Below are 25,571 nucleotides of genomic sequence, written 5' to 3' on the forward strand. Positions count from 1 at the left end.
GCCCTCAGCGTCTCTCCTATCATCCACCCCAACCTCGCCCAGGCTGTATTTCGATCCCCCCACCATTTTGATTGTTGTGCCTAACCAGCACCTAAAGCCCACCTCCCGCCTCCCAGGTGCCCCTCCCCCGCTCCGCCCCCTCCACTATCCATTAATGTCAGATGTCCCACGTGCAGCGTCCACGCGCTACGGCCGCGCCGAAGGTGCGCCAAAGGTAAGCCCGTCTACGCCCGTCCGCGCCTGGACCGCGCCCAGCGCCAGTCCCCCTGGCCCCCGTCCCACCCACCCCACCCGCATTACTTACGCCGCCTCCACCCTCCTAGCCCTTAACCCTGGCCGACTCTTCAACTGCGCCCAAGCCGCCCCTGGCCACACCCATGGACCCTTCTCTTGCAATTCCTGCAAGTTCGATGGCACCAAGACCAACTCCTCATCCACGAACACCAAACAGAGCTACGACGCTAACCACCTTAAATGCATCCTGCTCAACACCCGATCGGTCCACAGGCACACCATCGACCTCTGGAATCTACTAGACACCATCTCCCCGGACGTAGCCTTCCTAACAGAAACATGGATGAACGCCTCCTCAGCCCCAGACATCACCATTGCCATCCCGGAAGGATACAAGATCATCCGTAAGGACCGCACCGACCAAACAGGAGGAGGCATCGCTATCGTCCACAAGAATTCCATCCGCATCTCAACAAGCTCAGACGTCAACCTTGCCAGCGCCGAACACCTTCACTTCCAGATCCACACTGACCCCAAGACAACACTCAGAGGCACTCTCCTCTACCGGCCTCCAAGGCCCCGTGCACAATTCAGTGACGACATCACTGACTTTATCACCCCACACGCCATCCCCTCCGAGGAATACATTCTATTGGGGGATTTCAACTTTCACCTGGAAAAGAGCAACAACAGTAACACTACCACCCTCCTGGACAACCTCGCCAACCTCGGACTCAAACAACTTACCACCACCACCCCCACCCACATTGCAGGTCACACACTCGACCCTATCTTCACTTCCAGCAAACATGTCTCCTTCAGTCACACCACAGCTCTCCATTGGACGGACCACAGCTGCGTTCACTTTATCTACAATAAGACCACAACCCACAACCATCCTCATCCTACCCTGCGAAGAAACTGGAACAAAATCACCATCGACCAGATCTCCTCTGTGCTTCTTCAAAACCCCCCTGCACACCCCTCAAACCCCGACCAAGCAGCCATTAACCTCACCCAATGGCTATCCAACAGCGCCGACATCCTAGCACCGCTGAAAAGACGTCAAACCAAACTAGGCAGCAAAAACGCCTCCTGGTTCAACGATCTTAAGAAATCGAAGAAACTGTGTCGCTCCCTCGAGAAGGCCTGGAAAAAAGACCCAAACACCAGCACCAGGGACGCCTTCAAAAACGCCACCCGCATACACCACCAACTAATCCGGTCTGCCAAGAAAGCCGCATTCAAAGACCGACTAGATAACGCCCACAACAGCAAGGAATTATTCAACATAGTCAAAGAATTCACCAACCCATCAGCCAACTCCAACGACATCACCCCCTCCCAAGCCCTATGCGACTCACTAGCTTCCTTCTTCCACAACAAATCGCAGACATCCACAACAGCTTCGACAACCGACCCGGAGACCAACCCACCCAACCTTCTGCCGTACCTTCACCCCCCTTGAACATCCTTAATGACTGGAACCCAATCTCCACTGAGGACACCATCCGCCTGATGAACTCCATCCACTCAGGATCCCCAACAGACCCATGCCCTCACCATATCTTCAACAAAGCAGACTCCTTCATAGCTCCACACCTCAGTGACGTCATCAACTGCTCCCTCAACTCCGCCACCTTCCCGGAAAGCTGGAAACACGCCGAACTCAGCGCCCTTCTGAAAAAACCCACAGCTGACCCCACCGAACTCAAAAACTACCGCCCCATCTCGCTCCTTCCTTTCCCGGCCAAAGTCATCGAGAAAGCTGTCAACAACCAGCTCGCCGCCTTCCTCGAAACCAACAAATCCCTCGACTCCTCACAGTCCGGCTTCTGAGCCAAACACAGCACTGAGACCGCCCTCATCGCAGCAACAGACGACATTCGAACTCTACTGGACAATGGAGACACAGTCGCCCTCATCCTCCTCGACCTCTCCGCAGCCTTCGACACAGTCTGCCATAGCACCCTTCTACAGCGCCTCAGAAACATCGGAATCCAAGGAAAAGCACTGGAATGGATCACCTCGTTCCTCACCGGAAGAACCCAGAGAGTCCGCCTCCCACCATTCAAGTCTGAGGCCACTGAAGTCATCTGCGGTGTACCACAAGGATCTTCTCTCAGCCCCACCCTCTTCAACGTATACATGAGCCCCCTCGCGGCCATCGCACGCCAACACAACCTCAACATCATCTCCTACGCTGACGACACTCAACTGATCCTCTCACTCACCAAAGACCCTAACACCGCCAAAACCAACCTACATGTAGGAATGAAAGAAGTAGCCGAGTGGATGAAGCACAGCCGTCTGAAACTGAATTCAGACAAAACAGAAGTCCTTATCTTAGGTACCTCCCCCTCCGCCTGGGATGACTCTTGGTGGCCCTTGGAAAAGCACCCATCCCGACGGACCACGCACGGAACCTGGGCGTCATCCTGGACTCCTCGCTCTCCATGAACAGACAAGTCAACGCCGTTTCTTCATCCTGCTTCAACATTCTTCGCATGCTCAAAAAAACATTTCGCTGGATCCCCACCGAAACTAGAAAAACAGTCACCCACGCACTGGTCACGAGCCGCCTGGACTACGGAAACACCCTATACGCCGGTACCACCGCAAAAATCCAACGCATCCAGAACGCTTCAGCCAGACTCATACTAGACATCCCGCGTAAAGACCACATCTCTGGTCACCTGAAAAACCTCCACTGGCTCCCCGTCAATAAGAGGATCACTTTCCGCCTCCTAACCCACGCACACAAAGCACTTTACGAACTGGGACCTGAATGCCTCAACGCACGACTCTCCTTCTACACCCCCTCTCGCCAGCTACGATCCTCCAACCAAGCCCTTGCTACTGTACCTCACATCAACAAAACAACCATGGGAGGTAGATCCTTCTCCTACCTAGCAGCTAAAACCTGGAACTCCCTCCCTACCCACCTTCGCCTCACTCAGAACCACCTAGCATTCAGAAAGCAACTTAAAACATGGATATTTGACAAGTAATTCCCCACCCTTCTTCAAGCGCCTTGAGACCCTCTGGGTATGTAGCGCGCTATATAAATCTTTTGACTTGACTTGACTTGACTTCAGGCCAGCATGAAGGAGACTATGGGCAAGTACGGTGGCAAAAGTCTCTGCTAGGTTTTTAACAGTTTATATGTCCTTAGGTTACTACTTATCTAAGGGCCAGGTTGTATTTTGGGGTAAATTGCTCCTGCCTACCGTCATCAGCAGTGCAGAGCAGGCAGAGATGCCCCTTGTGGAGTGTTCCACATTCTTGTTACATGGGATCTCCAACACCTGGATGAAGAAAATATCTAGTCTCTAGAAAGACCTCTTTGCCCCAGATTAATAAGCATAGCCTTGTTCTGAAGTGTTTCAGCTCCCATACATCAGTTAGCCCCAAGTCCCTTGCATGCTGAGCTAATGGAGTAGATGTGTATGTGAATATGCTTATGACTTTTGATCTACCTGTCTCTGTGGACATTACCTTCTTAAAATCTTGACTTTACTATATTGTGAAAACGTTATTTCTAGATGTCGGGAGCTAATGTTGTCTAGTGTGAGTCTGTGTATGATTCACTGTGCATACACTGAAGACATTAACCTATTGTCTAAATAGAATCCTGCTTGGTCCATTCATGTTTGAAGATCTGAAGCAGAGGTGTTCTTGTGGCCGGTATAGCCTCCTCTGAGTACCCTCGGTGAAGCCAGCATGTACTATTGTCAAGTATTTCCATCTTACTGAAAATGTGTTCATTTCCCAGTATGTGAGTATGTAACAGTAGCATTACGACTGGTCCTTGTTGCTTTAGGTGTTGTCACTACTCAACTCTTAATTTTATTTTCCAGGCAATTGATGTTCCTTGATAGTATTCTCATAGGCTCATCATGTCCCTAATGTGTGACTTATGAGTATATCAATTCAATTCAATTCAAAATGCTTTATTCGGTTTGTACAAGTACAACCATATAGCAACATATATAAATACAATTTCAAAATCACGTTTATGTAGGTTTTAAATGAAAAAACAGTTTAAATTATATCAATATCAATACACCAAACCCATTTTTCGTTATATTATTATACAAAGCAGATCTCATTTAAGTATATCATGTGTGTTTCTGCAATTCTGTAACATAAACTCACTGCCCTTCCAACATCAGACATGTCTTTAACCCCACCTTGCTCCAAAAACCTGAAGAAAGTTATAAAAGGATAACTCTTGATAACTGCGTCTTAGCCACACATGTCCCCCTATACCATGGTGTGCAAGTGCCTTATCTGTAGTAGTACAGTCTGTGTTCTATTCTCACAAACCTGTTCAGTTCCAGCACCTCAGCATAATAGTAGGAGTTTACTCCTTGCAGTCTATCAATCCCTGCACTACCTTTACCGTCAGTCTTTTACTTTCATCTCAGGAGGTGTGCATGCCCCGATCCCTATCAGAGTTTAAGTTGCTGTTTTCATTTCCGCGTCTATGTCCCTGCTCAGTTCTGTCTCTTGTACAGGTGAACTAATTTCTTGTAATATCTATATTTCCTATGTTTGTCGTCCTAGGGTCATCCTTAGGATGCCCTTTTGACTCCTCCCTTGTGCAGCAGAAGTTTTTTTTCAGTTCGGCCAAACATTTCTACACCTCCTTCCGGCTTTCAAAGAAAATAGATCTGGATTTGTGTAGTACTTTGAGCTGGGAAAAGGAGCATGTGTAGTCTAAATAATCGTCCTCCTATTCCTTCAGACTTCTTCAAATAATTGGTGTAGGGAAATCTTAAGTCACTGGCTCTAGCTTTGTCTGGCACTTAACCACCACCTACTTGGATAGTTCCTGAACCTGAGAAGAAACACCCAGAAGGAAGAAGGCTGAGCCTGGTTGTTAGGGGGGAAAAAAGACTTTCACAGAACTTCCAATCCCTTTAGGAACCCAGGGACTGAAACAGTTTCCTGGGTGTCATGTGGTTGGCCTTCTGTTACCTGATACAGACACATAAAAAGTAGGACTACTCACTCAGGAACCCTAGTTGGAGGAAGCCTGGTGCTCTGAAGCAGCCCCCGAAGACCCGAGAACTGGAGGAGTAATCATGAGGGACTTTCTCAGCTGGTGGAGACATTTGAAGGCCTGGAAAAAAGACCCAACCACCAGCACCAAGGACGCCTTCAAAAATGCCACCCGCATACACCACCAACTGATCCGGAATGCCAAGAAAGCCGCTTTCAAGGACCGACTAGATAACAACGCCCACAACAGCAAGGAATTATTCAACATCGTCAAGGAATTTACCAACCCCTCAGCCAACTCCAACGACATCACCCCCTCTCAAGCCCTCTGCGACTCCCTAGCCTCATTCTTCCACAACAAAATTGCAGACATCCACAACAGCTTCGACAACCGACCCAAAGACCAACCCACCCAACCCCCTTCAGGACCCCCACGCCCCCTGAACATCCTCAATGACTGGAAGACAATCTCCACTGAGGACACTATCCGTCTGATGAACTCTATCCACTCAGGATCCCCCACAGACCCATGCCCTCACCACATCTTTAACAAAGCAGACTCCATCATAGCACCGCACCTCCGAGACGTCATCAACTGCTCCCTCAACTCCGCAACCTTCCCAAAAAGCTGGAAACATGCCGAACTCAGCGCCCTCCTGAAAAAACCCACAGCTGACCCCACCGAACTCAAAAACTACCGCCCTATCTCACTCCTTCCTTTCCCGGCCAAAGTCATCGAGAAAGCGGTCAACAACCAGCTCGCCGCATTCCTCGAAACTAACAAATCCCTCGACTCCTCTCAATCCGGCTTCCGAGCCAAGCACAGCACGGAAACTGACCTCATCGCAGCAACTGACGACATTCGAACTCTGCTAGACAACGGAGACACGGTCGCCCTCATCCTCCTCGACCTCTCCGCTGCCTTCGACACGGTCTGCCATAGCACTCTTTTACAACGCCTCAGAAACGTCGGAATCCAAGGAAAAGCACTGGAATGGATCACCTCGTTCCTCACCGGAAGAACCCAGAGAGTCCGCCTTCCACCATTCAAGTCAGAGGCCACTGAAGTCGTCTGCGGCGTCCCACAAGGATCTTCACTCAGCCCCACCCTCTTCAACGTATACATGAGCCCCCTCGCGGTCATCGCACGCCAACACAACCTCAACATCATCTCCTACGCCGACGACACTCAACTGATCCTATCACTTACCAGAGACCCTAACACTGCCAAAACCAACCTGCATAAAGGAATGAAAGAAGTAGCAGAATGGATGAAGCACAGCCGTCTGAAACTGAACTCAGACAAAACAGAAGTCCTCATCCTAGGCACCTCCCCCTCCGCCTGGGATGACTCTTGGTGGCCAGAGGCCCTTGGAAAAGCACCCATCCCGACGGACCACGCACGGAACTTGGGCGTCATCCTGGATTCCTCACTCTCGATGAACAGACAAGTCAACACCGTTTCATCATCTTGCTTCAACATTCTTCGCATGCTCAAAAAAACATTTCGCTGGATCCCCACCGAAACTAGAAAAACAGTCACCCACGCTCTGGTCACGAGCCGACTACGGAAACACCCTCTACGCCGGTACCACCGCAAAACTCCAGAAAAAACTCCAACGCATCCAGAACGCTTCAGCCAGGCTCATTTTAGACATCCCGCGTAAAGAACACATCTCTGGTCACCTGAAAAACCTCCACTGGCTCCCGTCAATAAGAGGATTACTTTCCGGCTCCTTACCCACGCACACAAAGCACTCTACGAAATCGGACCTGAATGCCTCAACACACGACTGTCCTTCTACTCTTCCCCCCCGCCAGCTACGATCCTCCAACCAAGCCCTTGCCACTGTACCTCGCATCAACAAAACCACCATGGGAGGTAGATCCTTCTCCTACCTGGCAGCTAAAACCTGGAACTCACTTCCCACTCACCTTCGCCTTACTCAGGACCACCTAGCATTCAGAAAGCAACTTAAAACGTGGTTATTTGACAAGTAATTCCCCATCCTTCTTCAAGCGCCTTGAGACCTCTGGGTATGTAGCGCGCTATATAAATTCATTGACTTGACTTGACAATTTGAGACTTTCTCATTTTTTTCAACTTATGCACGAATCAACAGGACCCTTACGTTTCCCCAGGACGCAACTTCAGTCATCAAGCAATTTAGGCTCTACCTGGATTGACCTTTTGACCACAAAGAAGAATGTGAAATCACAAACAGCTCTAATCCAGTGGCGAGAAGACCTCAAAGACCATGAAAATCCTGCTTTGTCCTATTTAAGCATTTGACCTCAGCAGGAGCACAACAATGTTTCTTACTTTGGGAGATTCTTTTTTGCTTCAGCCTTTTCCCTTAACCGCTGGTAGGACTGGAAGATCCATAAAAATAGACTGTCAAGAGGGTGTAAACTTTGACCAATGCAAACCAATTGGCCTACCTGATAATGACTTCTTCGCAGGTTAAATACTTTACCAGTCCATAAGCAAGAGGAACTATTGCCATAGGCCAGTTTAGATGGGTGGGGAAGATGAGGCTATAACTCGGCAAAAAGACAAAACTGAACAGTAAGACATGGGTTAGTGATGATCCACGCCTGTTGCTTTTGAGAGGAAGAGAGTCAGAAAGTGAATGTGAATTCGCAAATTTGTGGTACATTCATTTATCAACATTATGCTGTAATAGTCCAGGGAAGAAAATACAATTATTTAGCCATGTATAGTAGTTTCTAGTTGTTGTTCCACCTTCCAGGTTGTACTGCTGGTGATCCACGTGGAAGGTAAGAATAAGGCATTAAAGATAACTGCTACAGTAAGTGGTATATTTTTCTGTAATCATTTAATGTTGCTTACTAAAAATACACTTAACTGTTTGAGCTCTTAAATCTATGATCAATCTTTACTCTCGAAAAAATAAAGCAGTTTGACCAATGTTTGTTCTTATTGCCTAAGTACTTTTAACATTTTCATGGCGGGTGACTTACTTTAGGTTGCTTTTGCAGACCAAGAGCGTATGGGATGTGAGCAGCCCTTTCAAAATTGTGCTGGTGAAAGTCAACACAGAAGAATCTGTCAAAGTAAGGCGTGTACATATTTGCTTGCTTGTTTTTGTCTCAAGTCTGAATATACTTCTTGTACCAAACTAGTGCAACTGAATTATATTCATGATTTACTAGATTTGCAAGAACTTTTTTTTGTTTTTTAGATTCACTTCTATTTGGTAGTGCCTCTTGGCCTCAAAGCCACTTCTAAAGGATTGACAAAGCTATTTTTGCAAGTAGCTTGTTGGTAAGAACTAATAAGTAATAGACTTGTAGTGTGACCTATCTCTTTTATGCCATGACTTTTATTCTAGTCAGTTCTCATTGGATTACTCCCCTCAAAACAACTCTCTCTCTCCTCCCTCACACACTTTAGAACATACATGGTGCCCTTGTAGGTGTGTGCTATAATGTATATTTCCACTCATGTGTAGACCTGTAATGCCCAACATTCTAGTCTCCTTCATGGTTTTAGACCAAATTCTAGCATTTGTTGGATTTTCCTTCAGCCTGGAAGAAGTGTGTCCCCTTTTCCCTAATAGGAGTACCCGATCACCTATGCTCCTTCATTTTCTTTTATAACATTTTCCTATCCTTTAAAGTTTTAGGATATAATCTTATCATTATCATCAACAACAATCTTTGTTGTACACAGCATGCCGTCTACAACAGACTGGGCCAGCGGCTTATTTAAGCAAGGTGTGTCAAGAGCAGTGTGAACATAAGTTGCCTACAACCCCCTCGGGCTAGCTGCATTCATACCGCACCATCAAATACCAACAGCGTGAAAACTGATTTTCACTTACCAAGAACAATCCGGAACGACAGGTGTAACTATAAACGTGGAAACCTCCAGTCTCCCCACCCTCTCCCCGTAACCCTCAGAGCGACGACTTGATATAGACATGTGTAATCTGTTCGTTCAATCTTCTGGGCCCCTCTTGTAAGTTTGTCAGTGATCCCTCTGTTCCTTCAGTGCCCGGGGGATCTGGGAGCAGACTTAAAATGCCCAGGTATGTCGGGCACGTAAATTCCCTGAATTCTGTTGAAAGAATTTAGATGAACGGGACCCATATCTTTACATATGTAGAGCCATCAACTGCAGGAGCCATGGACAGTCTCTCAATACCGAGTAGAAGCCATAGCTGATGTAGCCACTGCCTGTGATTGGGGGTTCTATCAGTGCCCCGGGAAGTCAAGATCACCCGGGTTGCTGCGTTCAGTGCACAGGCTGTTTCCCTCGGTTGGAGCGAAGTGGGAATATCTGTGCATTGGGAAGCCCTAGGATTGTAGATGCTGGGAATCGGTTGATCGTGGTATTAAAAGTGGTATTGATGTAGCCTAGGATTTGGTCCCAGTATCAGGTCAGTTTTGGACAGTGCCAGAGGAGATGGAGCAATGTCCCTGGGCTGCCACAGCCATGCCAGAAGTTCCCTAGGCACTGTTCGCTCCACCTCTGGATGCGTGCAGTTGTGTAGTACCTGTAAGAAATGACCTTATATGCTGTTTCGGTGTGCGCTGTTTGGTGAGTTCTGTAAAAGATGTCCTCCCATTCTTTGCACGACTGAGTTCTGCCTAGTTCTGTTTCCCACTGGATTGACCCAGGAGTCTTGTGATGATCAGCTGTACTAGTCGGATGGAGATCTAGCTCTGTGATTAGTTTGTTGTCATCTGCTTTGAGAACCAGCCACATTTGTTGAATTGAGTCATCGGCCAGGTAGCCACTGTGTTTAATTCGGGCCTGAACAGCCAGTGTCGCAATTGTGTCTGTCTCCAATAGAGAGTAGTCCGCTTTGAGTTGGTCAAATGCAATTAGACCCTCCTGGTCCAAAAGGCATCCCATGCGTTTACAGCCACCTTCAGTCTAGCGTCTCAATCTGCTATGCGTCAGGCTCTGGGAGGAAGTCTGGATTTGCAAATAGGGGCATTATGGGCAATGGAAACGAGGTGAGGCCAGCAGTGGTTGCTACCTTATCCCAATCTTTAATAGGCTGACTTGTCACGGGTGAGGAGTAGAGGCTCCAGGCCCTATAGTGCAGGGGCAGCCACACTGCTCTCCATATGTGGGAGGCCACCACTGTTTGTACATAAAAACACAATGCTTTTTGGTGAGCGGACGGTTCCACTCCACAAGATACAGAACTTGGGCTGCTTGGTAGTAGCACAATAGCATGAAACCTGGTTGAACCCCACTAATAGTACCATGATCAATCTCGCTATCCCAGATAATTACCAACTAATCCACCTAAACAGAGAGGGAAAAACGGGCAGAGGTATAGCCATTGCTTTTCAAGATCATCTAACAGTAAATTGGCTATCCACAATCTGCAATGAAGGTATGGAATTGGGTATTTTTAAGGCTACTCTGTCAGCGTCAGATTGCTGGTACGGAGCACTTGTTTGCCGACCCCCAGGCTCTACATTGTTTTTTTTTTTAAAAACTCTTTTTTATTAAAGACGAAGGAAAAACATTACAAAAAGAAATCAACTCTCAGGTGAGTGCATTCGGTTCCAATGCATGTGTCAAAGTGGCACAATGCAGAATCAAATAAACAAAAATTAGTACTAGGATCTAGGGGATTCCCGTGCTCCCAGGTCTAATCCTGGCGTGGGTGGCTCGTAGATTCCTCCACGGTGACTATTCCACGCTCCCCATAACTTCCCCCACTCTGTGGGCAACCCCTGGCCACATACACTGCTCTCTCTCTAAACATACACCATTCAAGGTCCTCCTCCCATTTGTTGATTCGGGGTGGATGGCTGGCACCCCAGAGCTGATCTATATTACGTTTGGCCACCATATATGCCAGTGTTGCCCACTGTTTCTGGTACACATTTAAATCGATAGGCTCCCATACATTCAACAAACATCTCTGGGCTTCCGGCCGGATCTCCGCACCCATAACTTCCCCCAGCTCATAGTGAACCTTCGTCCAATATATCTGTATCGCTTCACAATGCCAGAGGAAATCCATCAAGGTGCCAATTTCTCCATAGTCTCTCCTACACACTCCACTCTCGGCTCGCCAAATTCGTACCAAACGAGGCCCAGTTATGTAGGATCTTTGCAATATCTTTAGCTGCACCAATCTGAGCCACATCTGGATAGCGACTACCTTAGGGGACGACACCGCCTCCGTCCAATCCTCATCAAGTTCCAACCCATCCGCACTCCTCTGAGCTCTAATCCGCACCAATGGGTTTTCCGAATAGTTGACCAATTTCCTATATATGAACAAGATGGTTTTCTCTGGAATATGTCCATCCAGTACACGGTCCTCAAGAGGAGATGCCTCCGGAAGCTCCGTGCCCTTGGGGACATGTGGTGCAAACTATACTGCTTTACGAGGTATTCAAACGTGTGCACCGAGTCTTTCCCCCACACATCTTTTATCTGGGTAATTCCGATAAGGTCCCATCTGTCGAATCCCTTAGTCTTCCACAGACTGCCCAACTTCTCAGAGTTTAGTAAGGGGGTGGCCAGTGTCAACCTGCCTTCCCACCCAAGACATTTGTTGGACGCGTGCCACACCTGTCGCATGGGCAGTCGGGCCAGTCAACTGAAACCTCCCAGGCCTAGAATACAGAGCTATCATCCCACCCGGGGCTTTAACCGGGTCCATGGCGTAGCCCGGATCCCCGGGGAGTCCGTAGACAATATGGTTCACTGCGGCCAGCTGTGAGGCCCAATAGTACTTCTGCAAACCTGGGAGTCCGATCCCGCCATCATACCACGGGAGAGTCAGTTTATTGAAAGCTAAACAGGCTCCACCGTCCCACAGGAGCTGTCTCTAAAGAGCTTCTATCTCCCTGAAGTACGCAGTCGGCACTGGGTCCATAGAGTTCTGCAAGGCATATAGAAACCGGGGCAAAGCCATCATCTTGAAGAGAGCGGCCCTTCCGAGCAGGGAGAGTGGACGAGCTTTCCAGCGCTCCACATCTTTCTTACACCTGTTCAGTGTAGAAGCTAAATTGTCATATCGCAACTTTGGATCAAGCGTGATAAATATGCCTAGATACTTGAATCCTGCCGTCTCGATGTGAATAGGGCATGACTCCAGGATCACCGGCGAGTCTCCCACCAATACAAAGAGCACCGATTTTGCCCGGTTAATGGCTAACCCAGAGTATCTGCCAAAAATAGCGAGCACATCGAGAAAGTTGCAGAAGGATTCCTTGGGGTTGGTGAGATAAAGCAGCACGTCGTCTGCATATAGCGAAATCTTGTCTTCCCAGTCAGATGTCCATCGCAAGCCTCGTATCTATCTATCCCATCTAACCCAGGCCGCCAATGGCTCCATTGCGATTGCGAAGAGTAGTGGGGACAGTGGGCATCCCTGTCTGGTGCCTCTCCCCAAAGAGAAGTCACTGGACTTACAATTGTTGACGAGCACTCTAGCTAGAGGGTTTGCGTTTAGCAGGTGCAACCAACCGATAAACTCGCTTCCAAAGCCCAGCTTCGCCAATACTGCGAACATATATTGCCACTCCACTCTATCATATGCCATTGTGGCATCTAGGGATACCAGCACCGTCGGCTCATGGATCTTTGGGGAGCCCCCGAGGACTCCTTGTAGTCTGCGCAAATTTAGCGTCGTGTTCCGGCGCAGCATAAACTCGGATTGATCCGGGTGAATCAGTCGTAATCACCTTGACCAGTCTAGTAGCCAGGAGTTTCGCCAGTAGTTTGGGTTCTGCGTTAAGAAGCGATATGGGCCTATAGGAGGAGCATTGTGTCTTAGGCTTGCCTGCTTTATGTATGACCACTATGTTGGCCACTCGCTGATCATAGGTGAGTGCCCCCTTCTCCCTGCTTTCCACGAACATGGAGCGAATGTGGGGGGCGAGTTTACTAGCGTTTAACTTATACAACTCAATAGGTATCCCGTTGGAGCCAGTCGCTTTACCAGACTTTATCTGCCTAATCGCTTGGGAAACTTCATCGTCTGACAATGCGGAATCAAGATAGCTCCTGTCCTCCTCCTCCGACAGACGTGGCATAGTACTGTCCTGAATCATTTCGCTATTCTCCACTTGACGTCACTCCGCTGCCGTATAAACCTTCCGGTAGTATTCAGAGAACTCTTTTTGCACAGCCTGTGGATCTGTGATCTTGCGTGACTCCAGCCCTTCCAATTCAGGTACCAGCCTAGATGCTCGCTCTCCGTGCTCAAGCCATGCAATCAATTTACCACCTTTATCGCCGTGTTCATATATACGGCTCTGGACAGCATTGTGCTGGGCCACCGCTCTATTGTTGACAAGGTTTTTATATTCCTCCTCCCGGAGTCTCAACAGATGGAGCTCCACCGGCGTGTTACCTAGCTACCTTCTCTTCCAGAAGTATAACTTCCGCCTCCTTTTGAGATACTTCTGCATGGCCTTTCTTCTTCTTACCGGACACTAAGGATAATACCTCCTCTTGCTACTGTTTTGTATGCTTCCCAGACGGACTGCGCAGAATCTACCGACTCCTTATTCTCCATAAAGTAACGGTCTGACATCTGGAGAACCTCCTTCTTAATAGCTGGGTCTTTTAACTGCCAGGCACCAATGGGAGCCATTCTACCCACTGTCGGCAGATCGAGAGCGAGGCAAAGCCATAACGGAGAGTGGTCAGAAATTCCCATTCCAAGATATTTCTCTTAATGGATCATGAATGCCATCGCCGCCGGAAGCAGCATATAGTCCAGCCTAGACAGGCTGCCGGTGAGCAGCCGAGAGATGGGTGTAGTGTGTCAATGTCGGATCACGTATTCACCAACTGTCTACCATCCCCAGTGTGTCATGGATATCCAGGAGCCATCTCTGCATCTGTCTGAGCGCTCGAGGTGGGCTGCGATGTACCTCCCCATCTAATACAGAATTAAAATCACCACCTAAGACTAGTCCATCAAGGGGTAGCGTAAGGGAGATAGTACTCCAATCTCGAAAGGTCTCGGTCTGGAGGCCAGGTGGCACGTAAATAGACAGAAGAGTGATCGTCCGGCCCCCAACCTGCCCCGAGACACCTGCGTATCTGCCCCTTTGATCAATCCATGTGGCCTGCACAGACAAAGGAAAGGAATTCTTAACCAGGATCCCGACTCCCCTAGAGCCGGTTGTGAATCCAGCGTGTACCACCAATTTATACCCTCCCTTATGGAGAGCCATGCACCTGTTACCGACTAAGTGTGTCTCCTGCAATAATGTCACATCTGGGGACTCTCACCTGATAAGTTGGCTGACCATCCCTCTCTTGATCTTGTCACCTAAGCCATTCACATTCCCAGGCTCTAAATTAAACGTTATTGACCAATTGGTCGAACAAATTGCATTACACGCCCTAGCAACCAGGAGATTTCTCCTGCTTGGGGATTTTAATTTTCACTGAGAACTTGCCTCCAATCCAGAGGTTAGTAAACTTTTTGCCACCTTGGAAGCCTTAGGACTTACTGGGTGTCAGTAAGCAATGTAAACACTCAACGCTTTTTCTATTTTAGTAGAACCTTGTTCATTTTCATGTGTCTCCAATCTAGTTTTCAGATCACATACCATTCAATGTTGTCCGCAGTGTGTCGATGTTTCCAAAAATGTTTGAGTTTTGTTTTGTATTTACTTTACTCTGTCATGCCTATGTATAGAAGGCTTGCAGGGGCATTTCAGGACGTAAACAACATTGTTAGAATTGAAATTTGTTAGGTTTTTCAATTCACACAATGTCTTGAGACCTATGTCTAAGGACTTGCTTTTTATTGTAAACTGACAGACACCGTAACTCCCACATGGTTTGTGGCCTTTGGGGGTGGGGATGTTGCATATTGTCAGTTGTGTATCAGCAGACGTTCTTTATGGGGTGGATACATTGAAAAGTAACATGGAAGGAAGTACTAAGAATGTAGTGTTAAACGAAAACAGGATGGTAACAGTGATGCAGTGAAACCCCTTTCTTTATTGAATACCTCCGATTCATCACCATCCTCTCTGTAGTGTAATCACAATCCAATTTTTTCAGTCCTATTGCAGCTGGGTTAAAAGAAATAAATAAGTGCATTTTATCTTTAGAAAGGCCAACAGAGAAAACACTTGTGAAACCAAAAATGATTGGGTTGGACTAGGACTATAGAGAAAGAAGAAAAGGAATCATTTAACATCTCCTATAAATCTATGCTAGTAAAAAGACAATGCGACTGCGTCTTTTACAAATAAGAATATACATTAAGACTTAGTAACTTTGATAGGTGAGAAATGTACATTTAGGAAAGAGCCGCAAACCTAAGAGTAAAATATAAAAGAAACCAAGTGGTGCATATCATTATAAAAGGAGAAACTCAACTAAAACGAAAGATGGAAAAAAATTAAAACAAAGATATATTAAAATTTTAAGGGAAGAAATGGTTATCTCCGGTATTAAAAAGGAATTTAAAAAATAAAGTAGAGCAAATTGGTTGAAAAAGGTAAAGTAATTATTTTAAGGAAAATCTAAATATCCAAGGTGAGGACAGGAGTGTAAGAAAATATTTAGTGTTCAATCAGAAGTGCAAGAATCAAGGTTGAGCTCTAAGAAAATTACAATAGATGAAATAGGAGTAAATAATCTGCTCTGTTGATTGGGGAAAAAGGAAAAAGCAAAGACCACTGAAATAGAGGGGTAATCCTGCAGGTTTTGATAAATGTCATTCTTTTAGATCTCTTCTATGATCTGAAACATAGGATTTGTAGATGATTGTCAGGGTAGGGCTGTTACTCAAATTAGTTACTATTCATCCCTAGTTATGGATATTGTGCGGAAAGCGGAGCAGGAATGAGACTAAAATGGGATGAAGTACATTTCTTAATTTGACCTACATGGCTTAATGGCACCTTCAAATAGTTTTACGCATGCATGTATGCAGCAATCAAAATCTGCTTAATGTATTATAACACAGTTCTTCCTTTTTTAAGAAGTAGAGATAAGATATCTTAACTATCGAGTTAAATGCCACTTAGTTTAATTACTTGGTAAGTATTAGAGTCTGATTTGCCAAGTGGCTAGGAGATGGAGATGGTGTAGAGTTTGTTAGCTGCATGTATACCTTTTTAGTAGTGGCCAAGGGACCAATTAACTTGTTTTGGAAGCCTCATATAATTAAAAAGAAAACTAGTACGAAATAAAATCAAAAGTATACATGTATTCAGACATACATGGAGTTTGAATCAGCCCTCTTCAGCCATAACCTTTTCAAATGTTTTCCTCTAGTGCTTAATTTGTAAAATAATTACCAGTGCCCAAAGTTTTTCTCAGAAGCCCGTTGACCAAACTTCCGAATGTTGCGGTTAACAAGTAACAAGGGTGCCTTAATTGTGATTCCACCTCGTACCTCTTTAAACCACCACTAGACACTCCCTGCTTCTTTATCTTGCGCATGCATGCTCATTTTTCATCTCTGCTTTCTTTTTTGTCACTGTTTTCTGTTTTTTGTGTTTTTCTCCACGTTTGGATCAAAGTTTGAGATAACATAAGTCACACTGCCTACCTGTAAGTGGGTGTGGGCCACACAGGCAACCACCGGCTCAAATCAAGCATACCACCCACCACAGCATATACTATAGGTAATGGTCAGCCAAGCTTTAATTGAGTATGATGGCATTGCGCACAGATAACATATGCATATCTACCGAAAATGTAATGCACTTCAGTGCCAGGTCTTACTTGCCATTGCTTGTTTTTGCTATGAATGCACAGTTCCTTCCATTGTCTGCTACCAGTCTTTTCGATGCAGATAGGAGAAGAAGCACTGTAGTATGTAATTTGCACTTTTTCCACTGGCACAAAGTTCTATAGATCATAGTGCCATGAGGGCCTATGTCTTGGGCATGTTTTTACCTCTACAGTGACTGCTTTGTAGGATTGTTCACTGAGTTAAGCCCTTGCTGCTGACACCCACTTGGACCATCAGGTAAGGAATTGGAATCCTGGCAAAGTCATTTCACTTCTCGACTATTCTACGATATATTGATGAATTAAATACTATTAGATGGTGTACCAATAGTTATTTGTAGTGCTTAGAAACAGCAAACCTGTGGTCTGCTCTAATAAAATTGATTATTTGATAATTATGATTACCTTGATTATTATTAAACATAGAAAGGTTGCCACACGACCTGGGAATACAGATGTGAGCTTAGTCTCCTACAGCTTCCATGCAGCTTTTTTGGGGAAAAAATGCTTCACTAATTGCTGCATTCCATTTGGAGATGAACTGCTAAGACGTGAGCCATTAGTTGCATTTGTTGTTAAAAGGAGCATTTGAATCTTCTCTAAAAAATCAGGCGGTATTAATTTCTAGAACAGTTCCCTTTGAAGGAAAGCTTTTCATATGAACGATCCGGGTAGATGTCAGTTACTTTACCCCACGCACTTTGATGTTGATAAGAGTAGTGTATAGATACAGGCCCAGGCGGCGGGTTATCTCCGTTGGCCTGCCCACGCCTTTATAGATTTAACCCATGAGCCCGTGCAATCTGCTGTCAGCCTATGAATCACCGTAGAAGGATTTTTTGTATATAGTGCTTATTCACTCCACACTTGTTCATTTTCCACTGTTTGAAACTGGTCTAAAGAAATACAAAATGTTTCCTCCCAAGAGAAGCTTTTATGTAAAAAAAAAATGCAGGGTTCCAAAGCTTTTCTTAGGGTCCTGACACCAGAGCTTACACTGTTGAACGATTGGGTTGCCAGGTACCAAAGCTGTCTGTTTTTCTATTTCTCTTGCCTTTTCTTCCCGCAGAATTAACTTTCTCTCCCTTTATTTCACTATTGCATGTTTTTTATTTATTCATTTCACGTTTGTCACCGTTTTCCTATTTTTGGCTTCCTCAGTGTTCTTCTTTTCTCTGTAGCTCCGATTCAAAACATGATGATGAAAAATAGGTCCTAGTTTCTAAAAGTAAGTACTGGTGTCCTCAACCTGCAAACCCCTGCACAACTTTGAATGTATCTTTTAAACACAGTAGTGCATAGCACAGAAGTCTTTGCATTTACTATTGATATACATAATCTCATGATAATCATGCCAGACTGGTTGTGTATGTGCAACAATGTGTATTGCCAGGGAAGAGTTATTGATGAGAAGTAAACCACTATTTTTGTTTTGTTAAAATCGCTACCCTCCTGTGGTGCTGCGCCCACAGACAAAAAACACTTAAAACCAACCTACATTTTAAATATCCTAGATTAAAAGTCAATATACAAATCCGTTCTTGGGAACTTGATAAAGAGGGATGTTGTTGCTTACCCACTGTACTGTTGTATCAACTCTTCTAACCGTAGTTAGTTTTTAGGCCCCGATTGAAGATAATCTAGAACCATATGAAACAGTTTTTTTCTTTGCTTGCATTAATCTCAGGAAGAACTGTGATCGTGGGAGATTTGATTTTTTGTAAACGCCAGCTAAAGATACTATAACTTTGAATAAGAAGCACGTGAAGCCATTAACAGCCAATGTTTTGAATGTGTATCAGAAAGATTCTATGCTGGTGGATCCTTGGAGACTGACGCATCCTAATAATAGAGAATGTACCCGTGTAGCAGCCATATTTACATCTGCAACTCATCTTGATTTGTTTTTACCACCTCCTCTATTCATTTTCAACAGGTGTTAGTATTTCCAAATGTGTTTTCAGATCACTCGGCTCTTGAATTACAGATAAGGGGTTTTACTAGAACGTTTATTAATCAGAGATGGACTTTTAATAAAATATATTTAAAGCTGAAAAAGATTTAAAGTAGAGATCTCTACATTTTTTCTAATAAAATGTATACCGCCTTACAAGAAATGGTGTGGATTCCATCTAAATTGTCTTCTACAGCGATATTCATTTCCAAAGATATTACCTGCAGAAGGAATAGCCAAGTAGAAAAGTTAAAGCTTAAAAGCCAGGTCAGACGAACATACAAGAAGGGATTGCTTCACGACACAAAGGAAAATAAAATAGCCTTTGAAAAATCAAAATCATTTACCGGAAAATTATAAAATCATTGTTAATAACTCAGCATATCTTCAAAAAGTATATGAAGAGAGCAATCCACAGGCAGATTTATGGCCTAGCAACGGGGGTGTCTGGAAAGGCCAAAGGTATTATGATCATTTTAACATGTCTGAAATCTGGAACTTTTTTCCACCCAGTGCTAATTAATGGGAATTTTGTTGGAGCATTGTAAGCTAATTTATAGCTATACCTATGAAGTTAATCAGAATAAATAGTTATCGGTCAATGTTCTCTTACACTAACGCAAGACAGTATTGCTTAGTAATTAAAACCATTCAAGATGCAAAAAATAGAAATAGTAATTGCCATGTGCCCAATGGGAAAATATGTGGCCCTGAGTGCTACTCAGCAGAATTTTATACATGTCACAAGAATGAGCAAAACCGTATTATACTGGCCTTATAATGTTGCATATTTTGCCTTTAAGATGGCCCTGCCAATGCTATTGCTGATATTTGCTCAGAAGGAATACGTTTTTACTTTAACTGAGAACATGGAACTAAAAAAGTAAGAAATTTGAAGCAATACTTAATGAAGGTAATGCAAACATTCATATTGTTAAAAATCTCTACTGAATAGGATATAAACAGGAAGATATTAGTTTATTATCATAAGTATGGACTGCAATCAATGCGCATAATAGCTCTGATCTAGCGGGTGAATTTTTATGAAAATACAATTTTATTCAAAGTGATTGATTTATTGTATCCCAGCTTATTTAAACAAAATTCATCCAGAATGCCCAGTAAATTGTTTTAGATGTGAATCTGCTGGTGCTGCAAAGTTTTCATGTGTTATTGGGCAGTGTCCTAGATTGTCATTGTTGTCTCTCCATATTTGACTATCGCAAAAAAGAATTTCAAGTCCGCTTCCCCCAAATGGGATACTCCCTTTGCTGAGTTATCATTCAATGCAGGGAGTTACTCAAACTCAAAAGTTGATTTATATTTCTGTGTTGGTGACACGCTTGCTAATACTACAAAAATGGAGGACCAAATTAATTACAGAATTTATAGATTGGTTTAGGAAAATGTGTAGAGTACCCTAACGTGAAGCAGTATATGCAAAATAAAAGCATTTAAAATATGGGATGAATTTTGTTTGTTATTGGATACTAAGTATATGCAAAATGAGATTTTAATAATAAATTGTTTTTGCATAAGAATAGGTTTAACTGAGTATTTCTCAGTTTTATTTAAAAAGAAAATCAAATCGACCTTTTTATTCATAGCACCTTTTTAGACACTAGTGATTGTGCAGAGTTGTTGTATTTATCACATATTATGATGTAAACATGTGATACCGGATGAATGTGCATCTATTTTTTTTTATTAAAAACATAAAAAGTAGTAATAGTGCTCTCTTGCCTTGCCTTTGGCTCAGGTTCGGGCTGGCCTATTCCATGGAACTGAGCCTCTTTGTGAACCTGTAGAGAGCTCGGAGAGGCTGCATCGGAGTGGCGACCAGGACTGGAATGAGAACTTGCAGTTTGACATCAACGTCTGTGACCTGCCAAGGATGGCAAGGCTCTGCTTTGCGGTTTATGCTGTAGTGGATAAAGTGAAGACAAAGAGGCCACCAAAGACTCCCAATTCCAGATATCAAACCATCAGGAAAGCTGGCAAAGTGGTAATATTATAGCAACATGTATACTTTTATTTGACAAATATCCATCTTGTATAGTTTTATGACAAACCAGGTGTACATGAAGAATTCCACCAAGTTTGCACATAAAGCTGCAAGGGCCTCTGTGACGTAAAATAAGTATTTTGACCTATATAGAAGGGAGAAGGCTTGATGGTGATATAAGGGGGCCTGCCAACCATTTTGTGTCTCATCCTGGCATGTGCATTGCCAATCTTGGAAGAATTTTTGGCATGGACTCGGAAATTGATTACTGTTTGGAAACCTTCCAGATCATGGGGGTGGCCTGTTGGGAATTATTGCTCCAAATTGTCCTCTTTGCTTAGGGAAGTAAGTGAAATATGCTCACTTAAACTGCCTACGTTCTGCTCAGATCACCAACTGTGCTTGGAGCTCTGCTTGCTGTCTCGCTCCTTTCCAGTAAATATTTAGCAGTTAGCAGTATGGTGGCCATTAAGAGGTTGAATAGGTTTGATGGGTCTCATGCTCACTGTACTACTGGAATCTACCTATACATGGCAGATGGGCCCCTTTTGGGGCGAAACCTGTCCTAGATTGCTTGTATTCCGGTTCAGGGAGGATATGGCTTGGCAGTTTGGGCTGTACTGTTTCATTTCGAGCAGGGTCAAGACTGATTTGCATATGGCTGGGTCCAAACTGAGGTGGGATGGTGGGCGAAAAAAAAGATGGAATGGGATGCAACCCTGAGCGATTGCCAGTGGGTGAGATTAATTCAGACATTTTATCCATCTCCTTGTTTGTGTTCAGGTCACTACCATAGATACTGAGCCTGGTCTTTTGATGTAACAAACAATAATACATTGCTTGTTTTTCTAGGTTTGTGCTATGTAGACTCGGCAATCGGGGTAATTTTAATTATGAGACACAGACACACAAAAACATTCACAGACACACACTCACCCACTCAGGGGTGGGAGGGGGATTTATATCGACCAGCACGCAAACCAAGTTGATTTCTATAAGGGGCAAGAAGTTGTAATGTGTATTATTTTCGATGGACAAATAAACATTAAATCACACTAAGAAGGGATGGGCTGAGGCACTTTGGTACTCGCAGCCAGTCAGGGTTGCTTTAACGAATCCATTAATCATGGGACAACTGGAATGGCCTGTAAAGGGGGGGAGGTCTCTTTGTGCTGCTATTGGCTGTAGGTCTTGGCTTGATTCAGAAAAAGTTTATTCCTGCCGTTTCCCAGAAGCACACTGGTACCTAGGAGCTGTGAAGTTGATGCACCACTGAAGGGTAAAAACTCCGCTCCCAAGAGTGTCTAGTATGGGGTTGGAGGAATGGTAGTGAAGGGGGCCTCACCCAGACTCCTCCGGTCCTTGCTCTAAGCTTTTTTAGGTCAAAGCTGCGCTGTCTGGTTTTCCAAAGACATCTTGGGACATTCAAAAAGCTTCCCTGGAAATGCATAACTCACATTGCTTACCATTGGCTTTGTGGTTTGTAACTCACATTTGCCTGCTTTCTGTTTGCTGGCTCTATTTGTTTGAAGCTGTCCAACTTGAGTATATCCCTTTTTTTTGCCCAAACCCTATTTACTGTATTCTTTCACCAGTACTGGATTTCTGTAAACTGGCTTTTAAATCTTGTTCTTAACTTGTTAAATTTTCTGTGCATTCAGATACCGAGGTTATATATCAGGCCCTATCTTCCAGAGAGCTTGGTGTTTACTTTTCTTTCTCTGACTTCGAAGTGAGAGGATATATGTGACAATAATGCTGGCTGCTGGTGGGTGTGCTAGAGTAAGGCTGTAGGATGTTATTCTTTTTCTAGCACAGAGCAAAATGTAAATGTCTGTATATTAACTTTGCAGAGATTTCAGAACATATCAGAATTAGAGAAGCACAAATGAAGTAAATTTGGGGTAATTCTGAAGTGTGGTGAAAACATATTTTAATACAAACAAAACAAATCAATACATTAGATGATAATATTTACACAAAGTATCGTATGTGTTATCTTTTTCAGTAAAATTGTATGTTTGTGCAACTGTATCTCTCATTTCAGTTGAATATGTGTTGTCTGTAATGGCACTACGCTACCACACCGTGCATACTTCACTTTACTCCAGTCCACTCTACTCTGCAGCACTCCACACCACTGCACTCTACTCCACACTGCTACACTCTACTCTGCTCTACTCTATGCCACTTCACTCTACACCTCTCTGCTCTTCATCTCTCTGCTCTATTCCACTGCACTCTACACCACTCCACTGTGTGCCACTCCAATCTGCCGCTCTACTCTGCACTCTATGCAACTGCACTTTATGCCAATGCACTGTAACCTGTGCCACTCCACTGTATGCCAGTGACCTCTAGGGCAATCCACTCTACACTTCTCTAATCTACTCTGCACTCTACACCATTGTACTCTACAGTGCACCACTCCACAATACTAGGAAATGACCTACTCTACGCCACTACGCTTGACACTACTCAACTCTACGCCACTCTACTCTGCACCACTGCACTGTACTCTGCATCACTGCATTCTATACCAATGAACTCTTCACCACTTTACTCCAAAACAATGCCCTCTACGCCAATTTACTCTCCATCATTCCACTGTACGCCACTTACTCTACAACGCTTTACACCACTGCACTCTACGCCACTGCACTTTATGCCATTCCACTATACTACACTGACGGTCTACTCTGAAACACTGCACTCTGCCACTCAATGCCCCTCTACGCCCCTCTATTCTATGTTACACCACTGCACTCTAATCTGCACCGCTCTACTCTACATCAATTGACTCTATGCCACTGCATTATAAGTATCTGCACTCTGCATCACTCCACTCAGCCACTGCATTCTAGCATGTGCCACTCCACTCAGCGACACTCCACTCAGCGACACTGCACTCTACTCTGTAATAATATACTCTACGCCACTGTATTCCACTCTGTGCCATTCCACTCTATTCTAAACCACTCCACTCTATGCCACTGCACTCATGCCAATGGGGAAACATCATTTACTACGAAGGAATTACCCCGCATAACGTTTACCACGCGTCACTCACCACGAAAAGGTATTTTCCACGCGTATGCCTTCAACGTCCGTCTTTACCACGCGAGTGGTATTCCTTCGTGTCGTTTTGCCTGTACGATCTGCGTGGGCTTGGGGGGGTTTAGGGGCTGGGGGGGGGCTAGGGGGGAGTTGGGGGGGTCTCCCCCCCCCAAAAAAACAAGCGGATAACAATAAATAAATAAGAAAACTTAAAAAACGAACAAGGAAATAGCCTCACCAACAAGGAGACGTGTACGTCATAATTGAAGTCCTTTCACAGTTTTGATAGACGTGTTTTGACGCTTGTTTCCGTGGTCGGTGGAAGAAAGGGCTGATGGGGAAAGACGTACAGGGGTCAGATAAGAATCTAAACTTTATTAATTAAGGTATTATTTAAGCGCATTATGAAAAAAATAAAATGTAAGGGAATCTGTTGTTTTTAATTGTTTAAAACATCGATCTTTTCCTTCGTACTACATGTAGCCTATCAGCATCGTTATGTAAATTTAAATGAAACGTGAGATGTTTCGTAACGTTAATTTTGCGGAGTAAAAACATGCGTTGTCAAATGCTGCGTGGTGAAGACACATGCGAACTAAAGTTTGCGTGGTAATGCCATGCGTGGAACTTGTCTTCGTGGAAAAATCATATATTCATGCCAATGCACTCCACACTACTTTACTCAAAACCAATACACTGCACCACTGCACTCTACGCTAATCTTCCGTGCTCCACTGCACTGAATTCCACTATTATTAGGTCGAGCTGGAGAAAGCAATGCGAAGCATTGCGTCCAGCTCGACAACTAATGTTGGCCGCCTCCTGGGAATCTGAGACAGGGGTCGGGCAAGCGCGGCGATTGGGATCTGTGGACGCGCACGGTGCTGTGCATATCTCCTGCCTCAGATTCCCTGAAGTGCGCAAACACACACACATGCACACATGCAGGCAGGCACGCGCGCACACACACACACACAGCATACACACTCACGCGTGCGCACACACATACACACGCACCCCCCCCCCCCCCCGCCCCCCTACAACTAAGCCCCACCCGACTCACCGGGCTACAGGATCCGTCACACGGGGCTTCCGATTTAGAAGGCTCTGTCCAGCACTTCACACGAGCCTCTTCAGTTCAGGTCATCACCGCATACCATACCACGAAGTACTTCGCTTCTATTCACCCGGAAGTGCATATACTCGTCAAACATACTCGTCAAACGCGCATGCGCCGTGACCATTCGCTCCAGGCAAAGCAGCTCTGCGTAAGCAAGATGTAACACAACAGGCTCGAGAGACTAATATAATGTAGGAAACCGCGGGAAAAGGATATTATTTGGGAGCCTGGTTTGACTAAGCACGAGATCGTGTCCACTGTTTACTTTTCATTGGGACGGCTTGTTTAGTCACATGCTATCCGTTGAGCTGTTAGTTGGGCAGCAGTCGAAGACATTACAGCTGTGAGTGGGCTTATCTTGTTATAATAGTAACAGGAAGGTGCAAAACTGTGATTTTATGCAGCATGGACGCTTCACACTTGCAAATGAAATATTCAGCACTTTTTGGCAAGCACACGAGTTCAAAAGTCC

The 25,571-nt window shown here is 44.9% G+C and overlaps 1 protein-coding gene across 1 annotated transcript in view; it reads left to right on the forward strand.

Annotated features, from left to right (window-relative positions):
- PIK3CB (phosphatidylinositol-4,5-bisphosphate 3-kinase catalytic subunit beta) overlaps nt 1–25,571 on the forward strand; it is a 1,054,351-nt gene that overhangs the window by 582,930 nt on the left and 445,850 nt on the right. The window contains exons 8-9 of the mRNA XM_086943780.1: nt 8,245–8,319; nt 20,677–20,922. Coding sequence (XP_086799906.1) covers nt 8,245–8,319; nt 20,677–20,922 — 321 coding nt within the window. The remainder of the gene's footprint in view (nt 1–8,244; nt 8,320–20,676; nt 20,923–25,571) is intronic.

This window comes from Lissotriton vulgaris, chromosome 11, assembly GCF_964263255.1.
Source record: "Lissotriton vulgaris chromosome 11, aLisVul1.2, whole genome shotgun sequence".
NCBI lineage: Eukaryota > Metazoa > Chordata > Amphibia > Caudata > Salamandridae > Lissotriton > Lissotriton vulgaris.